Here is a 20,389-nt window from a genome sequence, read left to right on the forward strand (position 1 = left end):
TTCTGTTGAGATTTCTGGGTCTACATGCCAAGATGCAAAGGCTAAGCGAACAATTGTTTTTCAGATTTATACTTTTCATCAGGATTAATTTCTTTTTTATTCTAAAATAAAAGAGATAATATAATACAACCAAAACGATGTTGAAAACAAGCATATTCTCAGTTGAACAAAGGCTTCATTTTTATCGTTTGCAAAATTCAGGGCAGGCAATTCCATAAAATAAGAAACAAAGTTGTTCTGGCCTACATAACATGCTGTTGCATGGCAAATACCGTATTTGACGTAATAAGCGCCCAGGGCGCTCACAAAATTAGAAATAAGGGGCTCTTATTAGAATATTATTTTGCTGGAAAACACAGAGTTGAAAGATAATTTTGTGGTTAATGCTGACGGCCTGACTGTTTATATACAACAGATATATTTTTCCAGAATTTAATTGCCAATAATTAAGGGTGCAAATAACACACGAATAAATACGTCTTGTGTACATTGATCAATCGGAAGGGGTGCTAATTGGGATTGTTCACCTGCCAAAATATTAGCAAATATTGCCGTGGGCGCTTATTAGAGCGGTTTGCTTATTACGTCAAATACGGTAATTGATGTGGTCCTATTTTCTTAGTCAAATGACAACAGCTGATTCTTCTGCCAATCATTACCAGGTGAGGATGTCAAGGACAGACAAACACAACAGTGTTTCGACTTGTATCCACTGTGAGGTTAATGGTGCATCAAACAGACACCCCACTGAGATATATTGCCGCATTATAGGACAATATGACACACTTTAACTTCACCATTACAAACCTATACATCAGAAACACTAATCCTCCTTCTATTGTTGGTGTTTCTGTTCTTGGGCTATCATAAAACCCTACGAAAGACTTTTTCAAACATTTCTTTTTAATGACAATACCTATCATTGAGTTATGGGACAGTAACTTCAACCTTTATCAATCCCGTTGTCTAAAGACTGAAAAAGCCAAGTATTGCAGTACCTTAGTTGCTTAGAGGAAAAACTAAATGAGTCAACAGAGTGTTGCTGCAGCGCTTTAAGATCAATCCAGAATATCACATAACACAACCTATTTTTCACTCAGAATGTTGGTTTTATCCTGTCAAAATTGTCAGTTCTGAGGGGTGAGGTGAGGTGAGGTGAGGTGAGGTGAGGTGAGGTGAGGTGAGGTAATGTTGTGTGGCGCCACAGTTGGCAAGCTAAACTTAGTTTCGACCAGTATGAAAAACGATCTACGCCATAGGGGTATGATGACACACAAGCAGGATATTCTTAGGACATACACTAGTCAAGAGGATGCATAATTAGCTTGGAGTTTGTTTGTTTGTTTGTTTGTTGCTTTACATTACACTAATATTCCGTCTATATGAAGGCGGCTCTAAATAATTGAGTCCGGTCTGTAAATAATTGAGTCTGGACCAGAAAAGTCAATCCAGTGATTGACATCATGAGCATTGATCCACACAATTGGGATACAATGACATGCATCAACCAAGTCAGTGAGCCTGACCACCCAATCCTGTTAGTCGCCTCTTAAGACAAGCATTGTTGCCTTTTACGGCAAGAATGGGCTGCTGAAGACGGCTGAGCTTGAAGTTCTGAAGTATTACATGAAGTGTCATACTGGTTAGTGAGCATCAAGAACAACGTACAGCTTTCAATGAAAAAGGCACACAAGGCCAGTTGGTTCATCCAATAATCTTAATTTAAAGTTTTCTTTGTATTGACATTAGTTCATTTGATTTCACAAGGACAAGCAAGGACAAATATTTCATATCAATTAAGTAAGGCATGAGAAAACCACTTTTCCAAGCCAGAGGCTTCAGATCAAACTTTCATATGACTGTCATAAAAAGGTTTTAAATATCCTGACAATATAAAACATATTTAAGGCAACAGTGAAAAGAAAACTTGTCTGAAAACCTGTCAAAGCTTTTTTTAGAAAAGAAGTCAAAAAGAGTGATCTATTGATGACGTGGGAAACAAATATAGAACATATCTGGTAGGGATGTGCGGTTTTATCGGTATACCGGTATATTGCAATACAAATTCATCACGATATGTATCGCAATAAGTTTTTGGCGTATCGGTTTTTCCCTCATTATTCAAACTGTGACTGACATGTATATGCCATGATGTATAGTCTTACCTTATTAAATCAAAACAAAGACAAAACAAATGCTTCATACTCTGTATTTGATTGTAGATAAAAATAATAGAACAATTTATTAAAATTGGTTCATAATTTTGACCAAATTGTTAACATTGCAGCTTTCATATTAATATTTGTCAAAGGGATATGAAAAAAAGCTTTTCTCTTGGTAGAAATTATTTCCCAATATATTTCAATAATATTGCAATATGTTTTTGAAATATTGCAATATATCGCAATACACTTTTTGGTCCAATTCCCAACCCTAATATCTGGTTTATTGAAGCCCTAGTAAAATCCTTTCAGTTCCCCTTCAGCAATGACACTCAGGACCAGTGGAATGGATCGATATCCACAACAAGCACACTTCTTTTTCATGTAACCTTATCAGTTGTAATCACATGAGTTGTCTTGATATGCTACAGTATTGTCAGATGCATTTATAAGTTGTGATGGTTCCTAAACAAATAAAAAAGAAACCTGAAATACAAGAATATATATATGTATATATATACTCTTAACACGTTACACTGGAAATGAGGGTAAAATATATACTTCAGAGATTTGGAGAAAACAAGTATCTCTCAATTTTCACTTGTTTCGGACAAAGAGACGAGTGGCTGTGTCCAACTCTGTTGCTGTAAATACCATACAGGGGCAGCAAGGCAGAAGTCATGTCAGATGCCTTCACCCATTCAGCAACAACTAATTGCGGTGCCTTCCTTCCTTTGTTTTGTTTGTTGGTTGGTTTTGGGGTAGGTGTGATCACTATTCACCATCCATGTGTTCCACTCCCTCCTCACGTTGGCCTTGAATGGTTAATTGAGACAAACATGAAGTGGCTGCACCAGGGATGTGCAGCCTCTGGGGATCACTGCCTGCTGTATTTTACTGTCCGCCAACTTCTTCTTTATAGCTTCGCACAAATGAGCTCAGAACACATACCACACAAGCAGGGACTTGCAGCCCCCAGCACTCCCAGGTCTCTTCATCCGGACATTGTCAATCCACTTGTGTACTAGAGACTCGTCCATCCACCCCTTTTCTTGTACTGTGACGTACACGCCACTGGGGAATTGTCTTTCGCCTTCAGCTTCCGCTTGAATATCAGCATCAGTGTCAGCTTGGTCCCATCGGCCATAAGAGGTCAACACCATGGTGAAGTGTTATTTCTCTGTTTCACATGTTCATACTGACACAGTTGAAGTCCCCTTGGTGTCAATATTCCTTGATCCTCGCATGTCAAAGTTGAGAGGGTTTTTTCGGAAACTACTTTTTCAGTGCTTTTAATTTCCAGAAAAACTTTACTCTTGAATTCCACACTTCAATATATCACAAAATTTGATGTCATTAGGCCTGACCAATTTAATTTCTTGAATTTTTTTAATTAAATAGCTGAAGGTAAAACCTGGTGACCGTAGATACAGTTACATATCAATCTTCAGAGGTTCAGGTCAAAAATGAATGGGGGTACGAGTGGCCCAGTCGTCTAAGGCGCCACGATTTTCTGTGCTGAGTTGTGTCCCTTGGGCACGCCAGAAACCTATAATTGTGGGTTCGAATCCTGGTTCGCCCCGATTATGTTTCTAGGTTTGTCAGCACCATACGCGTGCTCGTGGGTTTCATTGAAGTTGTAAACGTCTGATACCTGCATCACTTTGGGATTTCCTCCCACATTAAGCTGATACGCCGTGGTATAACTGGAATACTGCTAAAAGCAGCGTTAAACCCTAATTCACTCACTCAAAAATGAAAGCAAATGCCATCTGAAGTTTACTGAGAAAACTACTGGGGTATGTGAAATGCTGGACTTCCTCATTGATATCATCTATATACGTGGGGTAAGACATTTAGGCAAGAAGTAGATTTGGGCACCAATTGTGCTCCCCTTCTTACTGATGTGTTTCACTGTTCACATGAATTGAAATTTCTGCTCGAATTGGCAAATTCAAAACAAAGGAAATTTGGTCAGAAAGTTAAACTTTAGCTTCAGGTGTGTTGATGATCTGGTATCATTCAAAGACCAAATATCCAAATCACTTCCACAGATTTACCCACCTGAACTAGAAATAAAGGACTCCAATGAGACCGCCTCATCTGTTTTATAGATCTATGCATACAAAATCAGCGTGACAAAACACTCTCCACAAGAGGGATGTCTGCAACTGTTCAATAGTCAACTTTCCTTTTTTGTCGAGCAATATTCCTGCAGCTCCAGACTTTGGTGTTCACAACTTTTGAGGTACAATCGAGCATGCTCTTTCTACCAAGATTTCAAAGAGCGTCATACAACTATGCTCAGAAGCTGCTTGATCAAGGTTACAACATTCAAAGCCTCAGTAAAGCTTTCAAAAACTATTGTGGAAGACAAATTTGATGCATCACTGACAAAAAATAATGTCCACTGTTATTTCCTATTGTGGCTTGTAACCTAATGTTCCCGTGTTTTTTAAGGTGAACAAATGACTTGCCTTTGAATGAGTCTGTGATGGGTGGCACCATAGGGGAAGGATGCGCTCACCTTTTAGCGAACACCTGGTATCATCACTATCTGCTAGTGATTCATAAACACATTCTCATGATATTGTCACAATATAATGGACTCTACTTTTGGCAGAGATTTCTTAAGAATATGGAAAGGGTTTTGTTGCTTTTGTTTATTATTGTGTATGGCTTTTCTTTGTGAAGATGTCAAGAGTCAGGAGGAAAAATAAACAATAAATGTTGTCAGGGTTGATTTGACGTTACTTTCCTAAATAATATAACTAAATATTAAACACTGATTTGACATGACTTGAACTCTGCCAAAAGAGTCAATTTGACCAAGTACCTTGAAAAGTCATAATATAAATTTTATGACTTATCAGATATAGTCATGGTGAATGTAAAACTGTCCAGTAATCCAATTATCAAGTGGTCTTAGTGCACAAAGCAAGGGGGCTAAGTAACATGGAGCTTTAGAGGCAGAAGCCATAGAAAACAGCCAGATCTGAATGGGTCTGACGGAAGCCTTTATAAATGGTTTAGGCAGTGGGTGTTATGAATGCCATGTTAATCTGAGTACCGACAATGTTATTGACAACAGACACAGTTTTATAACATGGCTCCTTGGAGTGGCAATCTTGATGGGACATTCGTGGGATGAACTCGGATATCCAGATGAATATCTGTAGCTAAGGTAAGACAATAGGCAGAACGGGCAATGTGTTGGCTTGAACATCGGAGATTCAGAACATTTAGCCACAACTGACAGCAGAGGAAAAGGTATTCAACACCAGCCTGACATTACTAAGCAATATTTCCCATTTGTCAAACTGTACAGCGAATATATGTCCTTGGGTTTTTATCTGAGTTTAGAGTGAAAAGTTATTCTCTTCTTACAGATTATGAACTTTTCTAATTACCTATGACTTAACACATGCATGTTCCCAAGAGGTGTGAACAAACTTACCTAAGTAGTATCCTAAGTGAGTATGGTGTTTATTAGTCATTGACTTACAGGAAGTTAATATATGTCAGGGGTAGAAACTAACATATTTAGTCCACAAGTCCTTATAATGATAACATATAGCAAAACACTTAAAAATGGCAAATTTCTACTAGTCCTTATGATACCTTAACTATTGGGCAGTTTGGCAAGGACTACAGGACTAGTGCCAATTTCTACCACTGTATGTCACACTGATTGGAGTGTATCTTGAACCAACTTTGTGGAATCACAGCCTCTTCAAATATACACAAATCATTCAGCAGGGCCTAGATGGTAATATTCAAAAGTAAAGTTTTAACAAGGAAATTTATTATTGATGGTGCTCTATGGATATTATGTCTAAATGATAATATACCCAACAGACAACAGCAACCTGCTACCATAGAGACTAATATGCATACCCCACAAATGTTGAAACAGAATGGATGATGTCTTTAAACAATGAAGCAAAATGTAAAAATGCATGTCCATGACCCTGTAAATCTGTGCTAAGGCAAATATAGAGTTGCATGCTCCACAACACTAACGTTAAGTTGAACACTTTCAGTGATGAACAACACATTACATACACCAGTCTAGTCTGTCTCACAGTCCCTGAACAATAGTATTGCCCCTTCCACCAAGTCCTTACTGTAATGCTATTGTAATAAAGCAAGTCTACATTTTCCCCAGGTTCAGGAATCTCCCATTCCTTTTTAATTTAAATGTAATTGACTGTTTCTATCAAAACTATATATTTTCAGAGACTTAGCATAGTCTAACATCAGTCATGAAACAATATAACCAGTATCAACAAAACAAAGACAGGCAATATATACAGTACATCTTATCACACAAAACAAGCAGATAAACACGATGCCCTACTGAGATTAGATTTAGAAACGACTAAACTGCTTCAGCTTTCATCCTGTTAGAGTGGGTATGTAGCTAATCTGTCAACTAGAGAGTTCCCCTCTTATCTCCATGTTACCCACTATGTATGGGGTAGTCTCAGGTCGTTGTCATAGGCCAAGCCAATACACACAACTTTCTGCTCCATGTACACTCAAGATTATCTTGTCAAGAGTAAAGAACATGTTGAATGATTGAGCCTGGGACGGCTCAGCTATTTCTTTGGCAGCTCTCTATATACAAGGTAGGTGGTCTTTTGTTCATGATTTTTTAAAACAGAAATGAAACCATGCCTTTTGTTCAACATGTTAAATAAATATAAGTTTCTACAGATGTACATATATATATATCATTTGTATACAGAATTGTGTACATGATCTATCTGCTTGTGGGGGCACGGGTGGCTCAGTTGTCTAACGCGCTGCGATTTGCTGTGCAGAGTTGCTGTGCAGAGTTGCGTCCCTTGACCACGCCAGAAACCTATGGTTGTGGGTTCGAATCCCGGTTCACCCCGATTATGTTTCTAGGTTTGACAGCACCGTACCCGTGCTCGTGGGTTTCACTGAAGTGGTACAAGTCTGAGACCTGCATCACTTCGGGCTTTCCTCCCACATTAAGTTGACACGTCGTGATATAACTGTAATACTGTTAAAAGCGGCGTTAAACCCAACTCACTCACTCTATCTGTATGTGTGAAAAGTTGTCTAATCATGGTTGGCATAATCCACAACTGATTAATTGATGATGATTTCCTGAGATCAGGCATGTGTAAGTAAATTATTATTACACATTAAATTTCAAATCATGACGAAAAGGTGAGGTGAGGTGAGATGAAATTTGGTTTAACGTCGCGTCCAAGATTATTGCACTTATATAGCGACGTGCATGCACGTGTGTGTGTGTGTGTGTGTGTGTGTGTGTGTGTGTGTGTGTGTGTGTGTGTGTGTGTGTGTCTGCTTGTACAAGTCAAGACTAATGCCGATTTATAGTGCTAGCCCACTAGGATACCATGCCACAGTATAACATGAATACCCCACTCAGACACAGTATACTGACTCCGAGCTGACCAGTCCTTGTTTTAGACCCTTAATGCCAAGCGCCAGACAGTGTAACAACAAGTACCATCTTTTAGTATGAAGCGTCCGGGGATCAAACCCCAGACCTTCCGCTCTCCAGGCGGACACTCTACCACTAGGCTGCCGACAAATAGGAGATTAAAGTCTATGATATAATTATAATCCATCATTGGGATTGCCTAATAGTAATGAATGATCATTACTGACTCATCACATGATCAAAATAACAAGCATTATGTTAAAGAGATTGAAATGAAAACTTCATATGTCTATCTTGCTGCTATATTCAGACAGCTGAAATATCAAGGTGGAGCTCTGTACCCATCCAGGAATATGCTGCCTATGCCACAGCCTCTACAAACAATTATCTATTTAAATTTCTTAGGAAATAATAAACAAAATATAAGGATATACCTTGCATATACCAAATTATAGACATCTCAACTGTTACTTTCAGTGTTTAAAAGCCCCTCCCTGCCCCATGTAAAACAACACAAACATATTGATCAGCAATGTTGATGGTTGAAAGCCTACAGCATTGAATATTGATGGCTCAGTTCCCTGTCACGCCTTTGAAATAGATCAACACTGGGGTATTCATTTCGGGACATTCTTGTGAGGGGATCCATCAAGGGAGGTATTCACTTGTTGACAAGCTCAACACTGGAGAAACAATATGTGGAGAGTACCGGGTGGGTTACGTTCTAGCTGTGCACAACTGAAGTCTCCCAATGCTGTATGTTGGTATAATCATTTTCTGTCTGTTCAAAATTTGTTCTGATTGTCATGTAATATGTTTTGTAATAAGGCTTTCAATTTATTTGGAATCTTTACTATACCACTTTCAAAATCTTTTAAACTGCTTGTTGTCATTCTATTTAAACATTTTGTTCTATATTCTTTTCAAATAGATACATATATGAATTGAAATTGTGCAGTTTCTTAAGTTATTAATGGATATATAAATGCAATATATGCTGTCATCTTATAACTGTATAATTGAAAAATAAAAACATCTGCATGAACAACTTCTGTATTACAATTAGTAGCGCCGTTTTGGTGTAGGTTCTAACACTGTTATCAAGCAAGTGTTAGAACCTACACCGAAACGTCGCTCCTTATTGTAATAAAGAAGTCGTTCATCCATATATCTTATCCTTACTTAGTACTCCAACTTCTAAATGCCTTTCAAAGAAATAAAAAAATCAATCATAATTATGATGATGTGGACTACACATCTTATAGGCTGACCATGCATCACTGAACACAACAAACCACTTGTGGCATAGTAGACACAATTTATGGATAACAACTTTTTTATGTTCTGTGAGGGGGATGTTTCAGTAGAGATCCTTATACCGTTTCATAAAATTTCATAAACAGTTAAATGAAGATTACAAAAATTGCACAGCAGAATTTGAATATAAAATTTCGAAATTGTTACCGCAGATAAAAATTAGTTTTGCCCTTGAGTACATGTAAAGATTCTATATTCTTTTGTTGCTGACTTCTTACATTATTGATCATGAATGTTCCTTTGCATTAGATGTTATTTTCAACGTAGTCCTATTTTACCTGTCGATTGAAAAGTGCTAAACTGAAAGCACAACATGAGGTTTCAGTGATAAATCTTGTGCCATCAAATCTGCAAGTAACACTGCTCCGTCCTCAAGCACATTATGCTTAACTCCATTCTACTCATGACAAAATTAGATGTGAACTCTGTGGCCTTAGCAAAGCACCAACTTTCAAGCTCTCTGTAGTCCTTAACATTTAAGATATCTTCTAGTTCATTTCTATCTGGTGTTCTGGCCAAAATGTATTGCCACACACGCTTGAAGATTGTAGTAGCCGCAGTCTGCATTTTGTAACTTGTTGTCAGTTGTACATATCATGACTTCAAAAGCCCTACAATGATTGCAAAAGAGAGTATGGTTTTATGCCTTTTGCAGCAATATTCCATTAATATCGCAGTGGGGATACCAGAATTGGGGATCCACATTACCCATGTTGGTCGTGAAAACTGAGCCTTTGGCATAAGTAAAAAACACTTAAGCCACAAGGCTACCTGATTTGAGAAAGCTTCCAGTGATACAGTCATCAAATCAGTTGTTTCAACATGATGTGCTTTAAACCTCCAAAAGATCAATCAGAATTGAGTATGCAGAACTGAGTATTTTCTATAATCATGGTAGAGTACTCAATGAACTAATTTATTCTCTACTTGATTTTACAGGTTTCAACTGACATGACACATAAAGCCAAGTGAGGAACAGAGCATCAACTTAATATCACGAGAATGAAACTACAATAAATACATCTTTGCACATTCCATTTGATCTAATAAACTTAAAAGGAAAAACAATGGCCAGTTCTCTGAAAGAAAATAATCCTGATATCATTGATGACGATATCCAACGACGAGTCCAGGCATTGTTAAGCAGCAAACAATCACACGACAATGGCATCCAGGCATCATCCATATACGAGGAAGATATAGATGACCTTGAGGTGACCTTGAAGAAAGTTCTCCAAGCTGAGAGGAATCACTGGAAGGAGAAGCTCCAGAGTTCAATGCAGGAGATTGACAAGCAGCACAAAGTGATTCTGTCAGCACAGTCAGAATTACAAGCTCTTGCTGATGAGGTTGGGGTGGTACCTCACAATGATGTAGAGGATGACTATAATAGCTGGGGCAGTTCAAAGGATCTTGTAAAATGTCTCCAAGACTATATTCACAAACTCCAAGAATCCAAGACGGAGACACCAAGAGATCCACAGCCATCTGTGGTTGATCTAAAACTTAAAAGCACCATAAGCTCTCTGAAGAAGGAAAAGACTGAACATTTAGCCACCATTACATCTCAGAGCAACCAAATCCGTTGGCTTCAGACTGAGCTGAATTCATACAAACATAAAGTTCACAAATACAGGAAAATTGTGAAAAATTATAATGAACAGACTTCCTCACATTTTCATCTTGATGATATAGAAACTTCCAAGAAATTTCCTAATCAGCAGATTGAGAAACAAGGAGGGGAGAGGGTATATGTTGAAGGGGAACAACTGACATATCCTAATCCGAATGATGAGATTGCATCATGGACACAAAGGTCCAATCAGAAAGGAAAGGATGCACTTCGAGGGAGTCCTCGAGCTGGTATTAGTCAGTGTCTGAGATGTCAGAAACTGTTTAAGCCGAATGAGAACACCAAGTTGGCATGTCGCTTTCACAAGAAGGGTCGTGAGATCAAGGAACAGTACGATGACTCTGGTAGACTCTGCAGGGTTGTATATAAGTGGGCATGTTGTAAGAAGGTCCTGGACTCACCAGGATGTTCTTATGGATTCCATGTCTAGAGAAAGATCTGCTGTACCTTTACCGGATGAGGATGAGGATGAGGATAATGCCTTATTACCGTGAGAATGTTCTTGATATAAAGAATCTCACAACTTAATTTGGGCTGTAGAATTATGTTGATGGGCTCATAGTGATCTAGTGATTTAAATGACCCACCTCAGCTTCTCAAGAGAACACAGGACAACAAACAGGATGATAAATATGAGCTAATTACTATGCATTCCATGTCTAAGATTTCCGGTGGCACAACTCTAAAGCGTTTGGTTCTTCAGGTTGTTTTATTTTGGATGTCTTTTATGCTCATGAAATTCAGTTTTCAACACACAAGAAAATAACATGATGCCCAATCAACACTGATAATCTGCTGTATAAATACTGTGTGGTCACTGGCATGACATTCACTTGTATGTGATAGCCTCTCAATCAAATCCAAAGGTACCCATGAGTTTAAACATGGAGGCATAATATAACCACATGGAAGCGATCATAAAGTATATATGGTATGCATTCTGGAATAAAAAGGGGATTTCAAGAATTTCTTTTGTGGAGTGATGAGCCATAAAAGGTACACTTTGAAAACCTTCCACTGTTCAATAAACATTTCTGGATGCCACAGGCATTGCAGCAACCAAATTCTGCTTTAAGGAGATATACCAGTGATTAATGTGTTTTCAGTTTTCACTGTTAAGAAACAAAGATTGCAAATGTTGTATTGATGTAAAGATAATAAAAATGAAATTTCAATATGCGTCTTCATGTACCTATGTCAGTGTATGCTGGTCATATACCTGACATTCTGTGGAAAGTTTTTTAGGAATTCCATATATCTTAAAATGACAGGAAAAAAAGTGACACTGCATATCACATGAAAAGTGTCAAGTAGTCACCACTTTAATGTACTTGAAGTTCATTGATCATGTTAGATCTAATCTTTACAATGATAATGGAGAACCAATCTGTAACATTCCTTATGTCAAATATCAAAGCTTAAGTACATTAATCGGCGATCTTTGTCACCCTTCACTAAGCCGTGCGTGGACCCGTCTGGTCAAAACTTAACTGACAGTGCATATGGTATGCACGATACAAGCGGTACACGGTACTATCACACCTATTGACAGTTAACCAGTATAGGCTTCACCTCAATCAGCAATGTTCACGCAGGTGTATGGACAGTAATCTTTTCACCTAAACGATGATCTACAAACATATGTTCCATGATTCAATGATACATCAGGGATGACCACGACTGCTTAAATTGTAATAGTAAGCCACTTGATAGCCATTCAAAGCGAGGCGATGCGATCAGCTGATCGTTCATTCCAGGTCCCTGACTTTGTTGACATTTTGCAATCGGTACATAAAATGATGCCCTTGATGTTTGAATATCACGCTTTTAAAAATTAAGTCCATTTTTTTTCATTGTATATGTATGCATATCTATGTTGTATAACCAATGAGGCAATATATATGCATTTCAGTACAGCGGGTAGGCGATGTGGTACACAAAATGTAAAGGTCTTATGTAATGTAAAGTTTTTCAGTAGATTTTGTGAATTTTGACAGCAACAGATGTATTTATCAGGTATACAACTGAGAGAGGAGAGTGAGGAGAATATTTCAACAAATTGTGAAAAAAAGGCATAGACATTTTATGTCATCAACTAAATATCATAATACAATGTTCAAAAAACCGAATTGGAAATCACTTAAATCCAAGGTGTACACATTTTTTACATAGATGTATTGTGGCTGTTGCCCAGGACTACCATGATTACATACATTTCAATTATGATAAATAAAAGATAGATATAATTATGGCATTTTTTGAAATTCTAAATAATTTTTTTTGAGACACAGAGGAGCCTATATATTAGTTTAAATACATATTCAAGGATGCAGATACCAACTACAACTTTTCATATTGTAAATGGAAAACAACATATTCATACTAATTTTCAATCACTATAATGCTGATTGTATTAACATTACACAGTGTCTACACCATCAGCTGATTGTAACAGCTCTTTCTAAATTAGACCTTGCTTTGTATGTATTCCTTATTCCAAACTGATGTTTCAAATTCCCACACAAGCAAATAAAGAATGCCATTCTTTCTTCTCTTTTCATCATTAGATATCTGCATAGCACAATATAATAATTTTATTTGATATCTGTTAGGGCTGGGACGTGTACCTCAGGTACTCGGGCCGGGTGGGTATTGAGTAGGACCCGGGTACCCAGAGGACTACCCGGACCCTTGGTTAGTTATTGATATATTGTTTCATGACAAAAATTTACTATAACTACATGGTTACACAAATCACTAATGTTCACATTTCTTTGTGACTATGATCGCATTCCTTCTGACTCATATATGTTTGAATAAAGATAAAACTTCAGTCAAATTCAGTGTATATACATGACCAGGACATTTTATATGTGTATCTAAATACATTTTGCTCAGGCTATTGTCAAACTATTCTCAATCGGACATTTTGTACCTATATTTTGAAACCAACAGCGGGTAATAGAGGGTGTGAGTACCCGGGTAGTAAATTTGGACTCCAAGCCCAAATATCTTTGTATACTTGTGCATGTGTATTAGTATTAGATTACACATGCGTGACTTTTTATCCGTCATTACATATAAGAATAATCTGTTATATGTAAAAACAAATAACATAAATAAATGCATTTAGATATATCTACACAGACTGGTTGTGGAGTTAAATTTGCATTTATGCCATGATCAAAATATTTGATTATGAACAAATCAAAATCATATTTGCTGCATCTAATAAATAGACAATACTACAGATGTCTTAAGTACTGCTGAATGTAAATCGTGATACATAGCGATAGCATGGTAAATGCATGGGTTGTAAGGGATATAACTTGTAAACATATGCTACCAAAACAAGAAGATACAGCTATCATTTACAACAATGTATATATCATACTCATCTTGTGGGGGTAGTCAGTATTTGTTGTTTGTTGGGACAAATCTCTGTAACTTACTGCTATTTTATGAGCATGAGTATCAGTATTTTGTAAGAAATTGTGCAATATATTAACACCTGTGATGACTCAAAGCACTAAATGATGAGACACATTTTACGAGGGGCATAATAGTACAGGTAAATCTGTTTGTTCAAAGTGATGACTGGTATGTATATTTCAACTGAGTAACTGAGTGGTTTATAGATGCATGGTAGATATATTTTCTTTTGGTATATTCCTAAAAAATATTAACAGACTAAAAAAATGAAATTAGATGTAAGAGGTATTGTCTAATTGAAGTAACATTTAAAATTCAGTCTTAACGATATTTCTTCTTCAATTATAAGAACACAGGTGTATAATAAGCATACATGATCTAGGCCTGTCAAAGATGTCCGTGTTCTGCAAATGTAGGCGTATTCTATTACATGGTAGTATGAAAACTAATTGCTTTAGATTTGAATGCTACAATAGTTAAGGACTTGTAGTGGGAAATAACACAACGGCTGATAAATAAAATGAGTATGCATTATTTCATGTTACCCCAGATTGACACAATGCCTTGTTGTTTTCTGACGTGGAAATGCTATGGCAATATACTGTTTTTCATGGCGTTTTTCCTCTTTCTTCCATTGTGTCATTTTGTGTTTTAGTTGAAGACTCAACAAATGTTGATAATCTAAACTTACAATCACAACAAAATAAATGTTAGTTAAAAATATTCAGTAGTCAAGAACCGTTTTTGAATGAAGTTGCAGCAGAATAACATTTCAGCTTGGCACCGTCACTAAATGCCACTAGTTGTCACAGACCACATTGATCCGAGAACCAGACCAGAAGCGACAACTTGGCACCGTCACGAAATGCCACTAGTTGTCGCAGACCACTTTGGAATAAAAAGATTGCCTATTCATATCACTGTATTGTTACAATCCTATAATTAACTTCCCAAATACAATCCGCAAGAGTAAGTGATGCTCTGAACTCATAGTTCCACAGGGGGGCACATGTGGCCCAGTCACTTAAGGCACAGTGCAGAGTTGCATCCCTTGGGCATGCCAGAAACCAATGATTGTGGGTTCGAATCCTGGTTCGCCCCAATTATGTTTCTAGGTTTGTCAGCACCATACCCATGCTCTAGGGTTTCACCAAAGTGGTAAACGTCTGAGACCTGCATCACTTCTTCCCACATTAAACTGACACGCTGTGATATAACTGAAATAATGTTAAAAACTGCGTTGAACCCATCTCACTGACACTCATAATTCCACGATACTTGCTCTACTACAATGCAAAGTGATACTCAGTATACTATCTCTATTTCCAACATATTTGTTCGCGAGTCCGGTGATGGGCAAATTGTGCAAAAACTCACGGACTTGACATATTCAAGAAAAATATGTCAATAATACATTTTTGAGATGCATGCATAGTGTGTCTATGCATCTCTGGTGTTTTGTGAAAGATAGTAGTGTCTGCCGGGCGATTATCTGTCTAGGAGTAGAGCAGATGTTGCAGAGCACAATAACACAGTGCTACCAACGACCAGCTGATGTAACAAATAGTCCGGTCCGCATGTGATGTTATTTAATAAACATGTATTATATTAACAAACGGGTGATCTCTTCACGTGTAAGTAATAAAAAGGGCATACATAATACGTAAATATTTTCTTCAGCAGGAGCCTAATGTTATTTAAAAATCAAATTATTCAACAAATATAGCTGAACAAATTTTTAATTTGTTGCAGCCTAATTGTCGACCTAGTATAACATAAGTTCTTCAGCACTGTGTTAAGACTTCTCAAGCTGACTTTGTGTTTAGAGATATGTCTAACTGACAACACATGACTTACTGGATCAGTTGAACAGGTTAAGTCTGTTCCTGGGTACCTGATAATGTGGTATTGTGAAAATGAACATGGCTCTATCCAAGCATAAACCTGAGGTTAATTGTAGGACGGAGTGCTGAAGATAAAGTCAAGGGACTGTGAATCTAGGGCTATCTTCTTGTCAGTGTAAGATTGTCAGAAGATCTATGCATAGACGATCTGTATTATGTAAACAAGACAAGACAAACTGCTAGATGGACCATGTCACAGTTAACACCGAGCCACATAACCACTAACATAGATTCACATAGCATGATACCCTTTCAACACAACATAAACACGGCATGTGAGGACTGATCTCATTTGCTGTGCACATAAAATACCCAACTGAATAGTTGCATTAATCCTACACTGTTCATATACATTGCTTAGAAGGCAATAAAAGCTGGTTGCATGGAGAGATCGGAGTTCAACTGGAAACTTCTACACAGTCTGTAGCTCTCCTACTTTCTGACTGTCATTGTTGTTAAGCTTTGTATGTGGCTTTTCATGGACACTCTAATTGTCCTTGCAAGTGATTCAAAATGATATGGATGCCTCGCTAGCAAATCAAAAACGGTTTAGTTTCTTTCCGCATATCAAACGTTATTAAGTATGCAAATAGTGCCAAAGCACTGTAGCTCACCTGGCTATGTTGTCAACAGTTTGAAATGTAAACAAAGACAGCCAACAAAAGTCAGTATTGCTAACCAAAGATTTTGTGAATAATATTGACAACAGTAACCAAATTCAACAATTCTTCTTAATCTGCAAAAATAAATCATTCTCACCATGTATTTTATGAAAGTAACCATAATATTTTGTTGTTTTATACAGGTTTTTCCAGCATGTGTCCAACAACTTTCCTTATCTATTCAGAACCTCTACAGTCATGGATAGAACGTGTTCTGCGCTGTCAGTAACGGCTCGTTCACACCAAGCCAACAATTGGTCAAAAGTAGAGAGATTCGGAGATTTTGCTAGTGAAGAATTTTGTGTCCAGCCATTCAGCTCTACACATATTTGAGTACAATTCAGTGAAACAATCACATTTGCCCTCGTAACAATTAACATTCTGAGTGAACTTAAATGTTAAGTAATAAAATTTCTAAGTTAACAATTGTCAATATACCAGTAGGTTTATTTATGAACACATATCAGTGAACTGAGTTAACTGTCGGCTCACCGACAGCACCTGGCATGAATATGGAAACGTAAGGGGTCAGCCTCGTGTGAAGACGCCCCAGTAACACATATAGTGAATCAGGACTTAGGTCAAATTCAAGATATTCTGGCTAAGATAAGGGTCTGGGAAATGGTTCTGGCTCAAGTAATTGAACTTCATTCAAGCAAGAAGTTCTTCTTCTAGTATCTGGATGTTATCATAATTGAAGAAAGTCAAATCATGTGCTAGATCATGCCACATTATAATACTGTCTAAACATCCATCCGAATGTTGAATAAAAAGATAAAATTATGAAAAGAATACCTTTCCAACAATGTTTCCATTTAATTTCTCAGACTGCTATAGCTACAAAAAACATGAATGAAAAGTCTATATTTTAATCATATTGACAAGATAAATTGAGGGTTTATTCTGTCACATTTTTGACAGAGTTTTCAACAGACCATGCTTGAGGAACAAGTTGACCTAGACAAGAATCGCCTGATTAGATAGATCTATACATAATTTACAAGCACACATCATCCTTAATAGTCATTCTCTATATTGAGTGGTCTAAACGCAGACAAGCTTGGAAGCAAGTCAAAATATGACAGCTTACCTGTGCAAGAAAACACTAGAAAAACAAGATGCAATTACGCTCAATGGAAAACAGTTTGCATAATACAAACATAATTAGTTTCAAATAGCTGTTTTTTCCCTAATGTTATAGCTTCATCATTCTAACAGTTTACCAGACACTGATGTGATGTGTTTAATTTGAAATATTTAAGCTATTCAAGCTACAAACCACTGATAATGTATAATGGAATATTTAGCAGTACATCAGCACACACAGTCAAGTCATGTTCATATATGCGCTGTAGTAGCAGCTCATGCAGAAAATGTGTAACGACAACGCCAGATGTGTCAACACAAATAGAAATTATTATATGAGCATGTGTGTCATACTGATTTTACAAAACGGGTGTTAGAATGCTTGTATTTCCCAAGCGAGAGCGGGGGTAATACATGAATTCATACAAAATTTTGTGTCAAATTAGTATGACACACATGCAAGTATAATAATTTCTTTATTTCCCATTATTTCTTAATTCTTTTGAGCTCCTATTTAGAAAAATGCACTGATCACGAAAACCACAATTGTCAAATGACGTTTGTGACGTTGTTTCTCATGTGATGTCCTTCCGACCTTACATTAAAATAAGATTTGAAGGATGTCAACAATGCCATATATGGGACATAAGCAATACACCGGTACGATTTTTTACACATACGATTTTTATGAACTTGGTTATTTCTAACCTTATGGGTATGAAATGTAATTATGTAACAGGGAGCGGTATTTACATAAGCCTGTTTGGCCTGTTTACCAATCCCTTAAAGTTAATATGAATAAAATATGTTTAAACTAACAACCCCAGAGAATAACCAGTCTCGACTATCACGCCACAATAGATTACATTATGCATAAAAGGCAAAATAGCACTGAAATGGAATTCTTTACCTATATGAAAGAAGTTGGTTGGTTGGTTGTTTAACGGTGCACTCAGCAATATTCCAGATATATGTCGGCGGTCTGTAAATAATCGAGTGTGGACCAGACAATCCAGTGATTTTGTCATGAGCATCGATCCATGCAATTGGGATCGATGACATGCATCAACCAAGTCAGCGAGCCTGACCATCCGATCCCGTCAGTCGCCTTTTACGACAAGCATATTCGCCTTTTACGGCAAGCAATATGGAAGAAGTAGTGAAAACAATGCCACATACTCAACAGCGCCATAATAGTGACAAAGTAATCAATCTCCCAACACATTTCCAGATGATGCAGAGTGACAGGCAAAGAGTCCCAACAAATTCTCCCAGAAAGCAGGATAACTCACAGTAAATAAACATGACAAAATTATTTCAATAATCATAAGACATAAAAGCAGAGGGCATTGTACAAATCCGACTTTATCATGAACATGTGTCCATAAATCACTCTCGAAAAGTAATGATATCAGGTGTTTGCAAAAAGGTGAGCTTACACTTCCCCACCGGTGGCACCCATCACAAACACATGTAAAGGCACATCAATTGTACACCTGAAACAACACAGGTAGAAGTCAGAACACAACATTGTATGTTATTTCATATAGAACATGTCCTAATCTTGTGGTTCCATTTTCTCTACAAGCATTCCCAAAAGCTTTTTATTCTATCGCACTTTTAAATATGTTCCAGGAATTTGACGAAGATTGCTTAAACAAGTATTCAACAACGATTTTTTTTACTCTCATTGTGAATAAATAAAATAACTTATAACAATAAAGGTTCTTATCTCACCTTACATTAAAATACTAGCTTCTGATTGGTTATGCCCGGGCAATTATTTTCCAAATAGCCCGCTTACGTGTCCCACTATGAAATCAGTCGGAACACACCATAGGTAACTAGCATATCTCGAACAAGTATCGTTGAGTTGCAATGAACCTATGTTTATCGAAATGCATTGGGTAATGGGAAGTAAGTTCGTTTGAGTCGTCTGCTACAAATTTTGCTAACTGAGGACACATATTCCGGACCTGTATGAAAGAATGTCAGTAAGATATATTTGTTGTCTACCAATCCCTCGGGCATATAGTGTGATCTACCCTGTGTGTGTCCCTTGCCATCACATAGGCCCACACTGGGAACATCAGGTACATATCCCTCGAGATCGATTGACAACACATAATATACCTATTTCATTCAATCAATTTGAAAGAGAAACTGACTGAACAATATAGGTACATATACCCTGTTTCTTTCAATCAACATGAAAGAGTGAGTGAGTGAGTGAGTGAGTGAGTGAGTGAGTGAGTGAGTGAGTGAGTGAGTGAGTGAGTTTTGGTTTTACGCCGCTTTTAGCAATATTCCAGCAATATCACGGCGGGGGACACCAGAAATGGGCTTCACACATTGTACCCATGTCGGGAATCAACCTGGGTCTCGGCATGATGAGCGAACGCTTTAACCACTAGGCTTCCCGACCTCCCCTCAACATGAAAGAGAGAGTGATTGAACAATATAGGTACATATACCCTGTTTCATTCAATCAACATGAAAGAGACACTGCCTGCACAATATAGGTACATATACCCTGTTTCATTCAATCAACATGAAAGAGACACTGATTGAACAATATAGGTACATATACCCTGTTTTATTCAATCAACATGAAAGAGACACTGATTGAACAATATAGGTACATATACCCTGTTTTATTCAATCAACATGAAAGAGACACTGATTGAACAATATAGGTACATATACCCTGTTTTATTCAATCAACATGAAAGAGACACTGATTGAACAAT

General features: G+C 37.3%; 2 protein-coding genes across 5 annotated transcripts in view; one reads left to right on the top strand and one right to left on the bottom strand.

The window, feature by feature from the left end:
* LOC124131710 (coiled-coil domain-containing protein 73-like) overlaps positions 1-20,389 on the bottom strand; it is a 156,654-nt gene that overhangs the window by 35,844 nt on the left and 100,421 nt on the right. The gene's annotated exons all lie outside the window — the stretch shown is intronic.
* On the top strand, positions 4,907-11,730 carry LOC125378223. 3 transcript variants are annotated; one of them, XM_048393349.1, is made up of 2 exons: positions 4,907-5,346; positions 9,862-11,730. In XM_048393349.1, exon 2 carries the CDS (start codon positions 9,990-9,992, stop codon positions 10,983-10,985), a length of 996 nt encoding a protein of 331 aa, XP_048249306.1. In that variant the 5' UTR covers positions 4,907-5,346; positions 9,862-9,989; the 3' UTR covers positions 10,986-11,730. The 3 variants fall into 3 exon arrangements, with proteins under 3 accessions (XP_048249306.1, XP_048249310.1, XP_048249309.1); XM_048393353.1 differs by lacking the exon at positions 4,907-5,346 and adding an exon at positions 6,443-6,793; XM_048393352.1 differs by lacking the exon at positions 4,907-5,346 and adding an exon at positions 8,007-8,361.

Source organism: Haliotis rufescens, unplaced genomic scaffold (assembly GCF_023055435.1).
Source record: "Haliotis rufescens isolate VD_foot unplaced genomic scaffold, xgHalRufe1.0.p SCAF_1, whole genome shotgun sequence".
Classification (NCBI taxonomy): Eukaryota; Metazoa; Mollusca; class Gastropoda; order Lepetellida; family Haliotidae; genus Haliotis; species Haliotis rufescens.